Source organism: Rhipicephalus sanguineus, chromosome 1, assembly GCF_013339695.2.
Source record: "Rhipicephalus sanguineus isolate Rsan-2018 chromosome 1, BIME_Rsan_1.4, whole genome shotgun sequence".
Classification (NCBI taxonomy): Eukaryota; Metazoa; Arthropoda; class Arachnida; order Ixodida; family Ixodidae; genus Rhipicephalus; species Rhipicephalus sanguineus.
In genome coordinates, this window is record NC_051176.1 from 164,153,156 (window position 1) to 164,173,111 (window position 19,956).

Genomic DNA, 19,956 nt, shown 5'->3' on the forward strand with positions numbered 1-19,956 from the left:
TTTTTCTTTTTGCTGCATGAACTGTTAACTAATAAAGTGAAGTTTAAGTAGTGTGGATAATAATCCTTATTGCTGTCACACATAACGTGTACACAAGGCTTTTACGTAAAGTTCCTTCATGGAATTCATAACCAAGCCTTTGCTTTTCCCGGATTTTTTATATGTATTTGCCCGGTTAGAAGAAAGTGTCACTGCCGTTTTATCGCATTGTATTTCGATATACAACATTACAACTGACATATTTCAGCCTTGCACGTACACGTAGCGCCTTCGGTGGACCCAGGCCGGACTTGGTCATGCAAGTGCGGCCGGATCTGATGGCACGAGTCAGGGCTGGGCTCGTGCTCTAAATGGTTGACCTTGGGCTGGGCATGGACCGGGAAGTAAGGCCGGTGCGTTGCGGTGACATATTGCTGCGACGCGCTACATGTCGCCATCTGGGAAAAAGAATGTTCCACGTTTGCCGCCATGGTTACGAAAAGCTAACACTCAGGCTTACACCCAAGAGTCTCCAGATGCACTCTCTAGCAGTTTTAAAACGTCACCCCTTGAACAAAGTATTTTTTATAGCGAATCTCTGCCTTCCGGTCTGTATTCTTCAGCAGAGGCAGCCGGCACCAACTTCCTATATATCTTCTGGAACACAAAGGAACGCAGAATAGCACGGAACTGCAAAACATCATGGCGTGGGAAGGTCGCGAAAGCAGTGAGAGTAACGAGAATGAGTTATTATCCGTAGGACAAGCTGAGACAGAGCTCAGTAGATGCAAACGATGGCTGAAATCTTTTAGCAAAGAACTAAGATAACAGCAGAAAGCCATGAGTTGGAAGCGAGACGAGAAAAGCGTACATTGTGCGGATGAGTTACCCAATGGTATACATCTGCAGCTGAAACGGCCAACGCATCGGACAGTAGTTAACAGACCCTGGGTGTCCCTGGGGGAACGCTATACTCGGCATATAACATTGCTCTAGCACTAAATTACCTGACGATTGCTTGGACATCACAGGTCTGCAATTTTTTTTTCCTATGAACTGCATTTAAAGAGGAACTGACAGAGAAGGTGGTCACATATAGGAGCAGAAGATAAGGATGTTTTGACGATCGCTCCGACTTGCTCGATCGCCTCTTATGTTGCTACTCAAGGACCAATGTAGCAGCAGCAGCAGCAGCAGCAGAAGAAGAAGAAGAAGAAGAACGAGCGAGACAGAGCGAGTGTGCAGACGTCGCAGTCTGCTGCTACCACGTGGTCACCTTCTTGATCATTTCGTCACGAAAAAGTATTACCTCTAAAAGTGAACCTGGCTACAGAAAATTGCCTATATTAATTTATTTAAGACACTCCAAAGCTTCACTCTGGTGTCTTTTTTTCTTTTTTTGACGTCCCGGGCTTTCATTTAAGGCGGAAAATGAATAGCCGTGAATGCCACGTGAGTACTTGTAAAATAGGCTCGCTTGCTAAAACTGTCTATAGCGAATGAGAATTACTGCTGAGTTTTTGCAACCGTACTATCCACGAGCCTAACTTCAGTATCGCTGTATAAGCAAAGAAGAAATCATTTATTTGTGAATCGGTCCTGCATGCGCATATGGCGCCGCTGTCGTGCCACGCCTGATGCAATCGGAACTAAATTTAACCTCACGCTCCGCGTACGCAGAGCATGTGTAAGCATATTCAAACCCGGATTCATCAGGAGCCATAAGGCTTAAAAATGCCCAGTTTATTGCACACATTTTATGTCTGGCGCCCAGCATTCAGCATGCAGGATCCAGAAATGTTGTGAAGATACTAGGGCAGTAAGACAAATAAAGGGAAGCCCATTCGCGCCCACACATTTGGCCGTGGCTGGTCCACTGCGAATAAAGAGCGAGCAGGATTGCACATTATGCCGCATAGAAGGCTCCTCTAGGCTGTTCTAAAGACTTGTAAGCACGCTGTTAGTTTTCTATTGCGAAAATACATGCCATGCACAAACTGTACCATTACCAATAGGCAGCGAGCATGATTACAAGACTACACAACCTAGGGCCCCAACTATCGCTATCATTACTTCCTAAGCCCCTAATATTTGCAATGCGTTATTAAATGTCACTTAATTGTTCGTGAGGGTTACTTAATTTCAGTAAAACAGTGTCCGTGCAATTGAGCAGCGCGCACAAGACGTTTCACGCATACGCCACAGCTCGTCTGTGTCGCCGACACAGCATTCCAATCCAGGCTTGTAGCCAGGGGGGGGGGGGGGGGGGCGAGCCCCTTTTCTGCCCCGAAATTTTGGTGAAGTAGGCGTTTTACCAAAAATAAATAATGAAAATAGGCGTTTTTCTCAAATAGTCAAGGTTTTCAGCAAGTGCCCTCCCCCCCCCCCCCCCCCCCCCCCCCCCAGAAATAAAGGAAAATTCCTGGCTACGGCCATGTTACAATTGTTTCCTTTTCCTTTTGTTCACTTGCGACGACATCGATGACGTCAAACACCCAGACAGGCGATGGCGAGGCTTCAGATTGAATTTGAGTAATTGCACCAGAACAGGGGGATTTCGCTCAGTCGGTTTGAAGCCACCAGTCTGAAGAGATTGCAGTGCAAAAGAACGGTAAAGCGGAATAAACAATGAATCCACTGGTCTACTGATTACGCTAGTACAAACGTAATACGAGCTCGCATTTCAAATATAACAGAGAGAAAGAAATTGAACAATAATTTAGAATTTTAAAGTCACTTCTACAAATCAATTGCAGAATTTATACATTGTAGAGAGAGAGAGAGAGAAATGTTTTAATGAAAAGCTGCAGATCTTAGCTGACTATTCGCATGTATTGGAGAGACAGAGGACATTTATCTGACGGAAAACACAGAAGTTGACATGTGCCTGCGTGATCTAGCTTGCGGATATGCAGTGGAGAAAGGGCTAAAGACAAGAAGGGACGTGCGATGTTGAAGATAAAACAAAGGAAGGAATCAAGTTAGGTGCGTGCAATCCTGCAGCACTGCTAACGTAGCCAGCCCATTTCGATGTCTTACAGATATTCCCGTGCATTCTTCGATGTCGCTGCATCAGGCAATTTGCCTAAAGTAGAATAACAGAGAGCTGAGCTAGTTGGTAAGTATTCATTCTAAAAAGACAGGGCGTGCAAACAAGGACACAAGAAAGAAGTCAGGACACCACAAACGCCGACTAACAACTGAAGAGACGCACAACGGCTGAAAAGAAAGAAGGCACGAAAACTTATCTGCGCATGCCCATGCAACAGGCGAACCTATCAATCCGGCACGCGTGGCGGTCTACGTTGAAGATAACTGTTAAGGCATTTGATTTCATCTTTATGCAAGTTAATCGACGGTTGGCTCACGCATGCGTTACCACTATTCTCGATATGCCATGCTTCTATTATCAGGCGCGTTTCTTCATTTCTATGACGGTACAACACTGCGCATTCATCGAATTTTGGCGTGCACTTACAATCTCGACAATGTAAAGATAGATTAGAAGGTGAGCCTCCTGTTAGCGATCTCTTATGTTCCAACAATCTCTGGTTTATGCACCGGCCCGTTTGTCCTACGTAGAAGCGACCGCAGCTGAAAGGGACCTTATACACCACACTCGTACGGCAATCAGTGAATTTGTTGGTGTGTTTTACGAAACAAATATCGGTCCGCTTCTTGTCTTTTACTCGCTCATTCTTCCTCTGCACAGCGGCGCAAATCTTACCTAGCTTATTGGCAGCCGTGAAAACAACATTAACGCCGTATCTACTTCCTACTTTCTTTAGCCTGTGAGACACGCAATGAATGTACGGTATACCTACGACACGTTTCTTCTTATCGCTTTCTGCAACCATGCTCGGACTTAACACAATAGACTTCTTTAAACGTTCAGCGACCGTGGCCACTGCATCACGAGGATACCCTACATCTAAAAGACGCGTAACCTGTGCGTTAAAGCTATCACTCATTTTGTGCTCACACGACTTGGTGAGGGCTGATTTAAGGCAAGACATGGCGATACCGTTTTTTACAACCTTCGAGTGCTTCGACGAAAAATTTAACAGCGGTTTCGAAGATCTAGGAGAATACTGCCAGCACACGTGATTCTTCTGGAACGTTAAGGAAATGTCTAGAAATTGTATTCCATTATTCTGAGGTACCTCTTTAGTAAAGCGCAGCCCTCCTCCATTTAATTCAAATTTTTCGCTCACCGAAGTTACCACCTTTTCAAAATCCTCACCACTACAAAAGATCAAGTAATCGTCCACATAACGAAAAACCTTAATAACCGAATTACCTAAGGCGCCTTCCAAAAGATTGTCAATCTTGCTAAGGTATAAATCACTAAGAACCGGAGCAACCTTAGAACCAATACATATCCCTGATTTCTGCACATACACGCCTTCCTTCCAACCTACAAGCGTCGACTTTAAATACATGGAAAGGATTTCTAGAAATGCCCCGGTAGAAACACCACATTTATCGGTGAAAACCGTCTGGTGCTCTTGTTCGTTAATACATTCATTAACACAAATTTGATGCCTAAAGTAACGGCGCCACTCTTCAAACACTGCTCGAATGCCGACACACCAGGGAAGAAAATAGTGTACGTCTCATGTCATGTGCTCATCGGCACGCACCCATCATAAGTGAAACGCTAAGCATATTCATTTTGCTAATACCCGTCTGAGTGGCGTTTTTCACATATTTATAGCTTGAAGAAGGCTCGGGGCATTGAAGTTTGTAACTGATCGTGGCGTCGGCACATTCATCACGAAATGCGGACAGCGCCAGTGGTCCCGCGGCGCTGTGCTGCGACATGAATCGCTCGCTGCGACATTAAATGAAGCCCGCGAGCTCGCACACTCAGCGAGGCGCCTCGAGAGAGCCCTGCGCATGCCCTTACGAAGGGATGCAGCGGGAAAGGAGTGGGACGAAGGAAGGGAGCCAAGGCAAGCAACGGAAAGGAGGGGACGTATAACACAGGACAGCGGGTTTGGTCTGCGGGCGCTGTAAATCACATTTCAAACCGAGCGCCTTTCTCACTGAGCCGCCAGGCCGGGCCGAGGCAAACGGCGGTGGAGGGGAAGGGGGTGCAACGGGAGAAATGGGGAGGCCGCCGGTTCGAGCCCACGGCGCTGGTGCTGGAGCCAGCAGCGCGCGTTTAATGGTGCTCGTAAGCGCTGGCCCGGGCAGTTAAGGTTGACGCCGCTATTACATTTTGTCACATAAAGGCTGAGTTATGGCCGAACCCCAGGGATGTTGTAATTGTTTCTCGTCCCGCTTTTTTTTTTCTCTCCCGCCTTCCCGCGGCCGCTCTCGCGCCTTTCCTCGAATCCCGTGAGCTGGGATATATATATACGGAAACGTCCGCTGGTGCTCGTGTGTCTGTGTGAAAGCAGGGACCAGAAAGGAGGAGGTGAAGAGAGACCTCGCCGCCGTCGCGCGGGGCCGCGGCGCCGTGTTTCTAATTTCTTGTCCTTTTACGACACGCCGCTTTCTTCGCGCCGCACAGCGCGGTGAAAAACCGGCAGGCTGAAACGAAATATATACGTATTATTTTTCTGCCGTAATCAGGCCCCACCAGGCGCGCGCGATTCACCTACCACCGACCCTGTGCCGGTGGCCGTTTGGCAGCGTTCACTACACACGAGCCGGCCGTAAGTCTCGCCAGAGAGTTTGCAGAGAAGAAAAAAAAGGTGTACGTATAAAGAATACAGAAAGCATACGCCGAGAGTTTTTAGCTCTCTCCCAATGTGCCCTCGGACTTGTTCTCGGGTTTTGAATTATTCCTCCAGGAGTTAAGGCTCACGACCCTTTGTTCCGGAGACGTTTTGCTTTGCTCAAAGAGCCGCTGAAAAGGGCACTCGAAAGAATTCTGTTGCGTACACTATACGCAAGCACGCGAAAGCTCTAGAGCACAGGGAAGTGTTTTATGCGAGCAAGCATGGGTAGCGAAGAAGCGCACGCATTCTTAACAGTGCATGGAGGATTGAGTGTCGCTTGAATGGTCGTTTGCATCAGGCACCTGCTTGGTTGCTGCTTAACGACCTGCCGTAAAATTGAATTGTATTCATGCCGCGTAGGCGCGGTGGCGGCGTCGCCGAGGACAAAGCTGGTTGGAATGACGCTGTAGTGATTCAACTGCTGAGAAGAAAAAAAAAAGCATCGAGAAAAATTGAAACGCCATAAAAACAAGTTACTTCCGCTTTGTTGCGAAAGAATATGCAGGAGCAGTGTAAACAGCCCCGCTGCAGTCACACCGCAACACTAATTACTAGAGGCCGGATTTTTAAGCATTAAAAAAGCTCGTTTTAGGCGCCAAAAATAGGCAGGCAGAGCGACCTTTCAGGCCTCTAATATCGTAAATATAAGCACAATAAATTTTCACATAAATGCAAATGATTTCAAACGAAGACGTGCGCGACCTCCATCTACGGCAGGAAAACAAAAATACTATTGCTTAAGATGGCACAAAGGCGCCAACAGTTGCGCAATACCGTGCAATCCGCCTTTTTCATTTTCCTGTGCTGCCCTCTGCCGTGTTGGTAGGGGGCCGAGCTTCGTGGGGGGGGATCTGAAACAAGCGGGATCACCAGAACAAAAGCCTCCGAGATCGAAAGGCGTGCGGAGAACATACCACAGCGTTTCGCGACTTTACCGCTAGGAAAGGGGCGCATGCGCCATGGCACCGTCAAAAAGGCGGATTGTGCTTTGTCCCGCGCGGTTTGCCGAAGACAGTCTCCCGTGTTCTGCACGGTGAGCCACGTGTCCACTGTCGAATAAACACATCCCTGGGTGTCTTTCTAGCATGACTGAGAAGGCCAGAGCAGGGTCAGATAGCCAGATCGCTAAAAGACTAGGAGGGTGGGATTCCTCCTATTGGCTGGGTCGAATAGCGTATCTATAGAGCCAATTTCTCCGATGGCAGTGAACCACTGGCGTAGGCAGGCCATTCGGGGGGTCGCAGTTCGGGGGGTCGAACACCCCTTCCCTTTCCCGAAACTTTTCAGTGTTGCATGTGTATATATACACGTACACACACAAACGCATGCATGAACATACTTAAACAATGATTGAACCCCTCGAAAAAAAATTCTGGCTACGCTACTGCAGTGAACACCTTAAAGAGTAAATTACATACAAAACAAAAGCTGCGTGCACACCACACTGTTCTTTCTTTCTTGCTGTTCACTCTCCTTTCCGCTGACGGCTCTCCGCGGTTTCGCATTCGCCAAGAGCTCGCGCCATGTCAGCGCGGTGGCGAATTCTTGCCGGCGTGTCCCACTTCACTGCTGCTAGCCGTTGTTTCTGGGAGTTGGTTGAACCCCAAAGTTCCGAACAGTCAATGTTGCGCGCTAACATGAATAACGGTCTCAAACAGCACTCGGGAGTGAAAACTGAGTCTAAATAGTGCTCGTATAAGCGCAAATTTTGCAAATAGTCATTTATAGGCATTTGTAAGCATTTAGACACGACCGCAAAGAAATAGGCATTTATAGGCACTATAAAAACACTATAAAAGCCCTTCTTAACCTCCAATTCATGTTCATACATCAAAATGGCGCGATAGGAGTGCAAGGAACAAAATAGGCATTTGCCTAAAATCCGGTCCCTACTAATTACGCTTCCGTAAGCACTTAGGAATACTACAAGTATAGCGGTATAATTATTCCAAGAGATGAAGAAACATGCGTGCCTATCATATACAGTAGAACCCCGCTGTTACGTTCCTCACTGCTGCGTTTTCCCGGCTGTTACGTCGTTTTCCGCCGGTCCCGGCATAGCTCCCATAGGATACAATGTATTGGGAACCCCGCTGTTACGTCGTAACTGTCGGACCGTTCCCGTATGATACGTCGCGAAGTGCGCCCGGAGCCGACCGAGTGACTACCAAAGAGAGCGGCCATGGCGCATTTTCACGCAGCTTGGCCTCGTTTGACCGTAATATTAGCCGCATGAGAGGCGCAAACAACAGAATCTTTCAATTGAGGCAAACAAAAGCATGGCCTTCGAGATTCAAATTGCAAACATGGCGTCTATGACGTAACTGCTCGCGTAAGCAAGGCCTTCGAGATTGGCATTTACTATTGACAAAAGCATAGCCTCTGAGATTTGCATTGCACAAACGTGGCGTGTATGACGTAATTGCTTGCGAAAGCAAGGCCTTCGAGATTGGCATTCACTTCTGCCATCGCGTTGGCGTAGACTCATCATCATCGTTATTTGTCGGAGAACGGGAGGAGTTCGAGCTGGTTGGAGCTCGCATGGTCGTGCGTGCGGTTCGCGGTCGGACTCGCCGCGCCGGTCGTGATTGCGTGTGCTTAGTTCTTTCATACCTACAGCTGTTGGTGTTAAAAAAATCACATACGTTGATTACATTTCTGTGGATGAGGCCGTCCTAAGCTCCGCGTTTCTATCCATCGACTAGATCGCGGCTGAGCGCGCCAATTTTCGTGCTGCTCGTAAGAATTGAAATAAAATTCTGTACCACTAAATATTTTGCCGTTTTTCCTGTTTTTCGGCTCTTACGTTTCCCGTCTCTTACGTTTATTTCCTACGGTCCCTTCAAAAACGTATCAGCGGGGTTCTACTGTATATATATATATATATATATATATATATATATATATATATATATATATATATATATATATATATATATATATATATATATATATATATGTGTGTGTGTTTGTGTTTGTGTGTGTGTGTGTGTGATATGATATATATGATATGATAGGTGTAACCTTAAGAGACAGGAAGAGAGCAGAGTGGGTCAGGGAACAAACGGGGGTTAAGGACATCATAGTTGAAATCAAGAAGAAGAAATGGATATGGGCCGGGCACGTAGCACGTCGGCAGGATAACCGGTGGTCATTAAGGGTAACTGACTGGATGACAGCAGAAAGCACAGGACCGGGTTGATTGGCGGAACATGGAAGAGGCCTTTGCCCTGCAGTGGGCGTAGACAGGCTGATGATATATATAATAATAATAATAATATCTGGGGTTTAACGTCCCAAAACCACGATATGATTATGAGAGACGCCGTAGTGGAGGGCTCCGGAAATTTCGAGTTCTTTAACGTGCACCTAAATCTAAGTACACGGGCCTCAGACATTTTCGCCTCCATCGAAAATGCAGCCGCCGCGGCCGGGATTCGATCCCGCGACCTTCGGGTCAGCAGTCGAGCGCCATAACCACTAGACCACCGTGGCGGGGCCATATATATATATATATATATATATATATATATATATATATATATATATATATATATATATCCAATCGATATGCTGGAATTATGAAATAAAGGGAAATTTTAAAAAAGGTTGGAAGGAACCGAACCTACAATCTGCGTATTGCGACTGAGACGCCATAAAGACTAAGTCACCGCCACGAAAGGTCTTTCTTTTTTTTTTTTTTTTTGGGGGGGGGGGGGGGGGGGGGGTAATTATTTTTTGTGTAAATCCAACGAGGCAAAACGCTTCCAGATTCATGGATAAGTAAGCTAACGCGCATAAGTACACAGGTCACACAATGGTGGTGAGTCCAATGTTATATATAGTCAATTTGTGGCACATGCCCATTGTGGGGTATCGGCTAAGAAGCATGTTGCTTAATATAAAAGAAAAAAAAATGGCGAAGCTCCCGCTAAGACGCGCAAGGCTTGAAACAGCCAAGCTGGACGATTCTCTGAAGTATAATCTGGTTGGTTCAAGGTTGTTGCTAGGCTTTAGCTAGGTGATGCTAGGTTGTTTCTAGGTTGCTTCTCAGCGCAGAGAGGTTCGAGTGAAACCACAGACAGTCACAGACACGACACAGACGTCCAAACTCTAGAGACAGAAACTCGCGTTGAAACCGAGCTTTCGCACCTCCCATAGATCTACAGGCACGTCTTCGTTCGCGTAGGCCTTGCATCGCTTCGGGGTCTTCTCGCAGCCGCCGTTGCCTTTCCCGTTCCCTAGTATTCTCTCGTTGCACGTACCGCTGAAGCACTCCGTAGAGATGCTTCAGCGAAGCTGAAACGTGCGGCCACGGTGTTTATCACTGGGTTAATCCCGATGGTTTATTAAAGCTTTTCTCAATTAATGGTTACGTCTGTCTGGAAATATTAATTGGTGTTTGCCGCCCGTTTGTTGCCTCCTTCATTTTTAGTGGACCAGCGGTGAGTAGTGGGACTTGCCCAATTTCTGTGGCACATACCCGTTCATGATGATGAACGTTTTTGTACACATTTATACGCACTAAAGTTTTTACTGCCGGCTTAGACAGCGTCGCCGTTATTAAATGTAAAAGTATTGAAAGAAACGTTGGGAGACCCCTGAGCTGCTCACCTTCTCAAAACTTCTACTTGTATATTAACTTTTATTAGTCGGAGAATATGGAACGTTTGGCCACAAAAAAAAAAAAAACATTAACTGCTCTAAAATAATAGCTTAAACCATCTCAGGAGTTTGTCACCAACAATTAAATTTGAATAACAACTTTTACTCACCTAATGCAAAACCATTGTTTATTTTTTTTAAATTATTAGCCAAGTGAAAACTGGTACCCGTCGCCAGCAAACGGCGACAACGACTCTTTCGTTTATTTGATTTCAATAATATTACAAAAAGGGTAATGAAGTTACAAAACGCCATCAAAAGTCCATTAGGAAATATCAAATTATCAACGAACTAAATCCATGGATCACAGAAAAAAATATAGAGAAAGAGAGAACGATATGTTTGAAAGCCATACGAGAACAACAAAAGTGGGGACCGGTTAGGGAAATAAGGAGGAAATTCAAAATGCACATAAACTGCCCTTTACAAGACTTTATCACGTCACTATCCAAGACGAAATCCTGTAGAGCCTTGAGAGCTAATCCGTTTGGACAACGACCATAATCCAAGCATTTCTCGCTGAGATAGATCAGGTAGAGAGGTTAGAAGAGCGTGTATTCCTCCTGCTACTCTGTTTCACTTATACCTCATACGTTGGCTGAGACGCTACGAGTGATGGTGAAAGATCTCCTGCTTCTGGTCATGTTGTAGGCACTCAATAAGACGGTGCTTATTAAAAGCCTTTAGGTGTAATCCAATATAAACACTCACTGGATGATCTTTGCACAATGAAAGGAGGCGTGCGCGTTACTGGGTGCGTAATTTGTGTCGGAACGCGCGCGCGTTGTAGTGAGTGGTCGATCTGAACGTTGACAGCGAAGCGAGGCAAAAAGACCAGTGCTAAAAAATAAGAATCACTCCACACCACCAACAAAGGTTGTTATCCGGAATAGTTTGTATCGCAGTCTGAAAAACAAAAAGAAAACCCTCGGCATCAGACATCGAGAAGATGTGAGCGTGACGAGTATGCTCATCAGAAGCGAGTTTATCTGCTATAGTTCCTTGCCTTCAACTCAATTATGACCTGTAATTGGCTGTATGTACGCACGTGACATATGCGGCAACAGTTAAAGTTTTAGCGCTTTTAGCGTTTATAGCGCAAAAAGATTGCGCGGAAGACTCGCACTGGAAATACTATTTCTTGGAGCGTGCTAGACTCGCCACAGAGCGCAAACCTTTGGTTGAAGCCCTTCAAGGTTAAGACTCTTAATTGATGAAAACTGCGAGACGCACTGTGAGACTTGACAAAACTTCACTAGATTACAGCGAGACACGACCGGACTTGTTCACTCCCTATTAACAATCCTTCGCACCAAGATTATTCGGGTTTTCTGGTCAAGTTTCACAAGCGCCGTACGTGTAATGCCGTCTCGAGACATCAACACGTATACCACTCTCAGGCATTCCTTACCTAATGAGCGACGCAGCCGTCATTCTCAGGGTCGTTCTCGAAAAAATGGCAGCTAATAACTGATGGGGGTATTGCGTGTCAAAACCACGACCTGCGGGGTTCTTTAACGTGCACCTAAATCCAAGTACCCGGGTCTCTTGAACCCCATCTAAATGCGGCCGCAGAGGCCGGCAATTGAACCCACGTCCTCTAGCTTAGCAGCGCGACACCTTAGCCACGCTCGCAAGAACGATCAAGAAGGTGTTGCCGTCATACCATTTTTGTGAACCTGTATTGTTGACATCTTCTCACATGTAAATTTACAGCTTTGGTATTTGCAGATCATAACGCAAGTTATGCTCGAATTCGGAGGCGCTCAAGAGACAGGGAAGCAACCTTGCGGCAGTAAATGAGTTACAATGCAAAGAATTCGTTAATTTCTTTTTGGCGAAACAAGTCTTCACCTAATGTGAACACTTGCTCACGCTCAAGCTGTCAAGTGTCTAACGTTCTCCGGTTCCGTGTACAGATCAGATGTTCGTTCTCATGGGCACCCTGGAACATCTCGCGGGAAGTTGGATTTCCCTATATACACTGGCGAGGTCCAGAAGGTTCCGTAGTTTGCATTAAAATACAACGCTATGAGAAATGAAAATCCCTACACATGCGACGCCACTGCATAATTTTCTCATGAGTGTTCTGATTGGCTGTCGCCTCAACCCATTTGCTGCAAAGGGGAAAGGTAAGATGTACCGAAAACCAAGAATAAGCAAGCACAGGCGGCTTTCGCAAGCAGGCCTATAATTAAAAGGCCATCGGTCTGCATTAGGTGGCACTGGCAAAGCAACACCAAAAATCCCGACGCCCTGTCGCTACCAACGGATCCCGGAAACGGCCCGAGCACTGTTCGCCTAATGAGGATGAAACCGAAAATAATTTCTTTCTCGATAGCTTCTCTTGCACGTGCAAGCACGCACGCCAGGTCGCAGCGACGCAAAACAAGAGAGCGCGTGCGCAACGCCCTGACAGCTCCTGCTGCTTCCTCGGATGCATGCTGCTGTTGTCGCAGAATGTGGTGCACGATTACGGGAAGCTCCGAATACACAAAAGCGCTTCAGCATGTTTCATAACGTCACAGGTGAGTGTGATGTCTATCTATAGGCGATTTGATTTTTTTTTTATTCATGGGCGCCGCCATCTTGAGCTTTTACACGAATGTTTTGTCTGCTTTGCACGCAATGACGTCAAATTAACAAGGTCGTGAAAGGCCGAATGCATCCGTATAGCTGTTCCCATGCGTGTGAGTGCGCTGCAGTGACGTTAGTTTAATTGACACAGATACAATACGGCAGTGTCAATAGCCGAAGATGGCGGCCGGCACTTAAACGCATGCGTAAAGTAGATATACTTTTATACTAGAGAGTGACATCGGGTAGCACATTGGCAACACAAGGCTGTTTGACAATATAGCAATCAAATATAACTGATGGCGTTGCCTGCGAATAATCATTGGTGATTCTTCTTCCAGCATACATCGTAGAAGCAATACGAGCTGTGTGAATGATTAACGAACGTCCCTTCTGTACGTTAAGTAAAACAGTAGTAAGAAAGATTCTTCCACCGCTGTTAAACTTCATTTCCTCGTGTCTCACATGTTCGATACGTAAGAACTAAGAGACAATTCTAAGTCGAAGCGGTGTGGATGCAAACAGTTACATATAAGATGTATTTCTCTTATCGTTAGCGGAATCGTGGTAATAACCAGTGTGATTAAGCAACATTATGGAGCCAGATTACATGGGCTGAAAGGTTGATATTACTTGCACGTCAAATTGAATTTAGTGTCACTAATTTAAAATATTTTTACGTTAAATTCTAATCTGATTATGTTCTTATACATCTTCGAAATAAAAAACTGTAGCTGGTGACCTGGTAAGCCGCATTCGCTTGGAATGAATTCCGAGAGAAACGCCAGTTTCGAGAAATGCGTTCAACGCACGGCAACATGCATTGTTGTTCCAGCAACTTCTTAGCTTCAAAGCTTAAAAAGGCGTTTCGTTAAAAAGGCGAGTAGAACAACAGTGCAATTATACTGCAGGTGTGAATGGTGCTAGTTTTCAAATTCGTTCAAAATGGACGTACCTTATGAAATCCCTGACTTCGATTAGTGCGTTGCAATGCGTGCGCCAAGGTAATTAGTTAAAAAGTTTATTAGTGGTACTTGTTAATTATAAAGTGTACATTCTGACTTCCAGTGTAAGTACTGTCCGCCTCTCCATCTAATCCAACACAACCAGTAGATTTGAAGGAAGAGAATTTTGAGGGCTCGTTTTCTTCTTTTGACACAACATTAATGAAAAGCAGTAGATATCCGCTGGTTTTCACTATCATTTCATTACCTGCCGGTTTTCATTAAGCGGTAGATTTGTGCGATATACTATAGGCGATTTTAAAAACGTTCTGTGAATCTGCTCACTTAAAAAAAAAAATTAGGTATATCTTACTTGGGGATTCAGCTGAACGACCGTGTGTGAACCGGAATAGTACTCCGTAAACGATGCTGCGAAGTTTTACCTGATAGATACTTACATTTGCGCCGAAATTACTGGGCGCAGACCCCGTTAATTTGTAATGTGAGTGCACTGAGCCTGCTCTTCACGTTGTGCGCTTACAATATAACTTTTCTTAACAGCGAAGCTGTTTAGCAAATCATTCCTTGTGAGCCAATCACAGAAAGCTATCGTCATATTAACGGGTACGTGCCACTGCGCGGCTACCTGAGAACGAGTACATATATAGAAAGAGAAATAAAGAAAGAGAGAAACAAACAGAGAGACGGAAAGAAAGGTATAAACGAAGAGAAAGAGAAAAATTCTTGCCGAAAAAAAGTTCTTCACGTCACGAGGCGGGATTTGAACCCGCGTACCCTCGATACGAAGGCGAGCGTCCTAATCACTCGGCTATCCAGGCACGCTAGCAAAGCATAGCATAGCCTTGTATAGTATAGTGTACCAGGGGGGTGGGAAAGGGAAGTGAACGTGAAGAGGAGAGATGTGTTGGTGAGGAGGAGGCAAAGGAGGTAAGAGAGTAAAGCGTAGCACAGAAAGAATGAGAGAGAGAGAAATAGAGAAAAAGAAATGCAGAACGAAAGAGAAAGAGAGACAGAGAGAACATCAACGAAAGAGAGAGAAAGAAGTAGAGAGAGAAAAAAGATAGAAAGAAAGAGGAAGGATGCATAGCGTCGTCTAGCGACCAGATACCGCACCACCTGGCCAAGTCGCACATGCGCAGTAGCTAAGCCACGCCCACCGACGGAAACCTCCGCTCTAGAGTGCATAGCCTGGCTGCGTACTCCCGAGGAGGAAGCCGCGCACCTCGAAGCTAGGCGTGTCGGCCGACGGGGAGTACGAGCGGCAACGGGTCCGTGCTTCGCTGTAGCAAGCTTTGCACGACTTAGTGCGAACTGCTCGCAATTTTTTTCTCTTTCTGAAAGCAGGGACAATTTGATAGCAATGTTTTCTTGCACTGAGGCAAGGTGGCTATTTAATCGCGATCTATAGGACTGAGACAAATGATTTTCTGCGTGAGCTTAGCTGCTTGTGCTTCAGCAGCTGAACTGAACCACACACGCATTTGGCGACATATCCGCAAACACATGCACAGTGGAAAGTTTTCGCATAAGATAGCCAAGAATAGAATTATCAAAGGCGTTTTGTTGAAACCGTGCCCACGTTACAGGTTCTGAAATTCCACAGCTGTATTCCAGACGTGCCTGCAAGTGCGTTCATGTGCATACTCGGCGCATGTGTACATACCCGTGAGAAAAAGAGTACGGACCACGGGAGCGCGTGCCGAAACTGCTGTCTGCGCGCTCAAGTGTCGAGCCACCTGTTGTCGAGAGCATTGCTGTGGCCGCGCATTGTCCAGAGCAATGCTCTCGACAGCAGACAGCTCGCCACTAGACGGGCAATTTCGGCACGCGCTCCCGTGGCCCGTATACTTTCGCTCACGGGTTACGTATGGGTACACACGTGCTCGCGCGTGTGTTCGCCCGTGCGCGTGCTTGTGTTAGTGGGTGCAATGGTTTCTACGGCAATCAAAGAGGTAGCGTTATATGATTGAAATGGTAAATTGCCGTTCAGATGAGCGCAATAAGATGTTACCAAAAACATAACGCGTTGCATAAGGAAGAAAGTTTCGAAGTTGAAAGAAAATTTTCTGTGATAATGTGAGGGATCGCAATATCAATCGGACAGTCATTGTAACAGCGAAGCTGTTCAGCGAATTGTTCCTTGTTCACCCCGTACCAAAAAACAACCGCCATCATAAACAGGTGTGCGCTACAGAAATTGGGTAAATCCCACTACTCACCACTGGTCCGCTAAAATTGAAGAAGAAAACTATCGTCATCAAACGGGTATGTGCGGCCTATCAGAAAACTATCATCATCATAAATGTGCCACAGAAATTGGGTAAATCCCACTACACACAACTTCCGCTAAAAAAGGAAGAAGGCAATATTTAGCCCCAACAAATGGCTGCGTAGCGACGGCGGCGAGCTGAAGACCCCGAGTACGCACAAGAGAATACTAGAAAACGGGAAAGGCAACGGCGGCCGCGAGAAGACCCCGAAGCGATGGAAGGCCTCCGCGAACGACGACGTACCCGTAGATCTATGAGAGGTGCGAACGCTTGGCTTCAGCGCAAGGTTGTGTCTCTGGAGTTTGGACATCCGTGTCGTGTCTGTGACTGTCTGTGGTTTAACTCCAACCTTTTTCTCTGCGCTGCGAATCAACGTAGAAAGCATCACCTAGCTAAGGCCTAGCTACGACCTAGAAGCAACCTAGAAACAACCTGCATAACCTAGCTAAGGCCTAGAAACAACCTAGAAGCAACAATATTAGTCTTCAGGATCATCCAGTTTCGCAAGCTTTGCGCGGCTTAGTGCAATCTTCGCCTAATTTTTTCTCCATCTAAGCTTAACGGTCACTGTAGTTAACAACACATCGGTGCCAAAAATTCACTGACTGGAATCGCTAGAACACTGATTTAACCAAATGAGTTCTGCAGTAATTTCGAAGGTGGAATAATACTCGTGACTGTGTGATAGACTAACAACTGTTTGTTTAAAATAATGGCTGTGTCATATAGGGACCCCTTCCACCTAAGTGCGTAGTGTTAGGTGAATGTTACTTCCGTTGGTTACTAAAGTACCTGTTCTGCTTTAAAAACGAGGGTGGGGGGCTCTTTTTAGCTCTTGGTACCACGAAGCAAGTTTACTGCTATCGTCACCCTAACTGCCATCTACACGTGGGCAACTCATCTGATAGAAAGTGGTGCAGAAGTGGCACCCTCGCTTCATCCTCAGACGAGCAGCAAGTTTTCTTCGATACTGAAGCTTTCTAGACGTGGGTACGTCACCCACACAAACAGTGTACAAGATGAACGAGGATTGACCAAAGTGCGATGAGAAACCTCATGTCGAACTGTGAAAATCAACTGGGCACTTATTGCCGTTCTTCCTTTTCGCAAGCATCCAGTGAATAAATTAAGCCGTCACTTGACATGACGTTTTCATGGCCACTTGAGGACAATAATTCTCCAAGAATTGCGTAAGCAGAGAAACATTTAAAATGTTTCATAGATGCGCAATACTTCTTCACCTGATCACGCTCTTGATTTTCTCACCTTTCGATCGAGCTAGGTGAGATAAATATGGCCGGTTGCCATTGGTAGCGATTAAGTGTAATTTATGATATCCGGCCAAAGAAAGAAGGCGCAGTCAAGTGAGATCTGGCGTTTGCTCATGCTGCGTCTGAATTGGCTCGGTTTCCATTTACTTGCTCGCCACGGTGAATGATGTGCAGTTTGAAACAAGCGCGAGCGGCTGCGCTAAACGGCCGCAGAATCATCATTAGTGTGTCGACACGCAAAATCTTTGCGCCAAAGAGCTCCTTCATCACGATTCAACTAGAGCGGGGTGCTGATTGGAGCATGATTACGATGGCTGGGATGAAAACGCCCCGCTGTAAGTGATTGCAAGCGGCTGGTTTCAGCAGTGTGTCATAAATTAAAATCAAAGGAAAGTCAGCGGCGAAAGAGCGCCTTTGAAGAAAAGAAAGACCACGCTACAGAGATTAGACATTAAGTGCACTTGGACCGTCAACGCCTCCATAAATTAGACTAGCGAGCACACTTTCAGAAAAAAAGTAATTGGCAGTGCTAGATTTAAATAAGTACAGAATTCACTGGACATTGCGACACACTCAGTAAAATTCAATTAAATGTCCGTGCGAACAAAGAGGGGTGTTACAGCTAATAAAATCGCGAAAGGTGAGAAGCGAACAATGTGAAAGAAAACGACGGTGGTGCGTGGCTACAATTGGAAAGTGGATTACGAGGTAAAATTTATGCTTTGACCATAGTGCAATATAAATAAAGCTTTGACCATGACGCAATATAAATAAAGCTTTGACCAAAATGCAATATAAGATCAGATTATTTAAGGGCTGCCCTGAGATAACAGTGGCTCGCAATCTTCGACCCTACACTCTTCAGTACACTGTTCGCGCACTCTAGGCAAATTGGATCCCTTCATCTAGCATAGCTACGAACCTAATATCGCGCATTCGGACTCTCCCCAACAGATTCAACTCTGAGTCTGAGTTGAGAACAACGAGCTACAAGGTGCGCAGCCTTGAATTATGAAATACATGAGAGTAAAAGCAACCCTACATTGACAACGAGACTCGCATTTGGGTAATTCTGAAATTGTAGGCGACCTGCGCCCCGGCCGTGGGCGGCTAGACGGAAGGAGTACTCACTTAGGGAATGTTAGAGAAACGCTGTCTGTCAAGTTATGAGCAGCCGTTAGGAAAAGACGGCTAGCATCTCCCGACTATTTAAAGCGCTCTTGCTGCTAATATGACAGGCAGATGGGCTACTGCATGTATAATAACGTACTCGGAGATCAACAGCGCTTGGCTCATGGTCTCTAAGTGCAAAACGCATGCTATAAGAGTGGAACTACGGTGGCTATAACCAGACGCCATTTCAGGAAACTGAATGTCGCATACGACGGGAACTACCACGGCACATGAGTAACCATGTACTACAGTAAATTATCATCATCAAGCTATTTTGTTGTACTGTTGACCACTGCAACTCGAAGGTTCCTCCCAACGATCTCCTATTCCCAGGGCTGGGCAAAGATACTTTGAAATTGTATCGCGATACGATACAAGATACTCAGGGAAGAAGTATGAGATACAGATACAAGATACTGCCGCAATAATTGTATCCGATACGATACTTGGCAATTGTATCTTAAGATACTTCGATACATTCTGAAATTTGTTATTATAGATCCATATAATATAATGTAGCAGCAAACGCCTATCTGTGACCTATTTTGTTTCACTTGAATGAAATGTCTGTTAGTATCTCAAAAGTTTTGCCCTTCTTGCTCAAAGTACATTAGTTTCCTTCCAAAACAACTTCTTGGGGCTTATTTTAGCTTCTTCACAGGACAACTCTTTATACAATTCGCTGACAGCGGTTCTTGCTTGCTATTTTTGCAATTGATGGGAGTCGCTGCTCAGCTTGCCGACCAGCTAGCGGGTTGCCATATAATCACAACAACGTCAATAAAAAGCCTTCGCACGACGGCGCCAATACCGGTGTGAACTTTTACATTTTCGTAAAAGACATTTTGCACAATACCGTATATCCGGACAGGTGTACAGCAACAACAACAATTGTAGCGACTTTTTTGGGGGGGAGGGGGAGAGGGGAGGAACGCATGGTGTATACCAGGTTTGAGACCGTGCGCTAGCAGCCCGGCCGGCACACATGACCGTCTCCGTCCCATTTCTTTTTATTTTCAAATAAGTATGTTCGTGCGCTACACAGACATGACTGGTCTCAGGCATTTCTTTCTTGAGGAACATGTGGCCACCATGTGCTGAAACATAACTGTGGAACAAAAACTGTATATTTCAATCAGCGTCCACATTTCACTCGTTGTGTACATCGGTATCGATGTTTCTCGAATCGTGCGTCCAAATCCCCTTCAGTAAAGACCTATATATGAGATATGGGAAAGGCTTGCTTTCAAACGGCAACGTCATTTAGTTCAAACTCTCTCCGACCCCACCATCTTCACTGTCCCGGCCCTTAGAGCTAAATTTCGCG

General features: G+C 45.8%; 1 protein-coding gene across 1 annotated transcript in view; it reads right to left on the bottom strand.

Annotated features, from left to right (window-relative positions):
* Nucleotides 1-227: 227 nt before the first annotated feature.
* Nucleotides 228-19,956, bottom strand: part of LOC119401521 (uncharacterized) — a 112,915-nt gene continuing 93,186 nt past the window's right edge. The window contains exon 3 of the mRNA XM_049412122.1: nucleotides 228-437. Coding sequence (XP_049268079.1) covers nucleotides 228-437 — 210 coding nt within the window. The remainder of the gene's footprint in view (nucleotides 438-19,956) is intronic.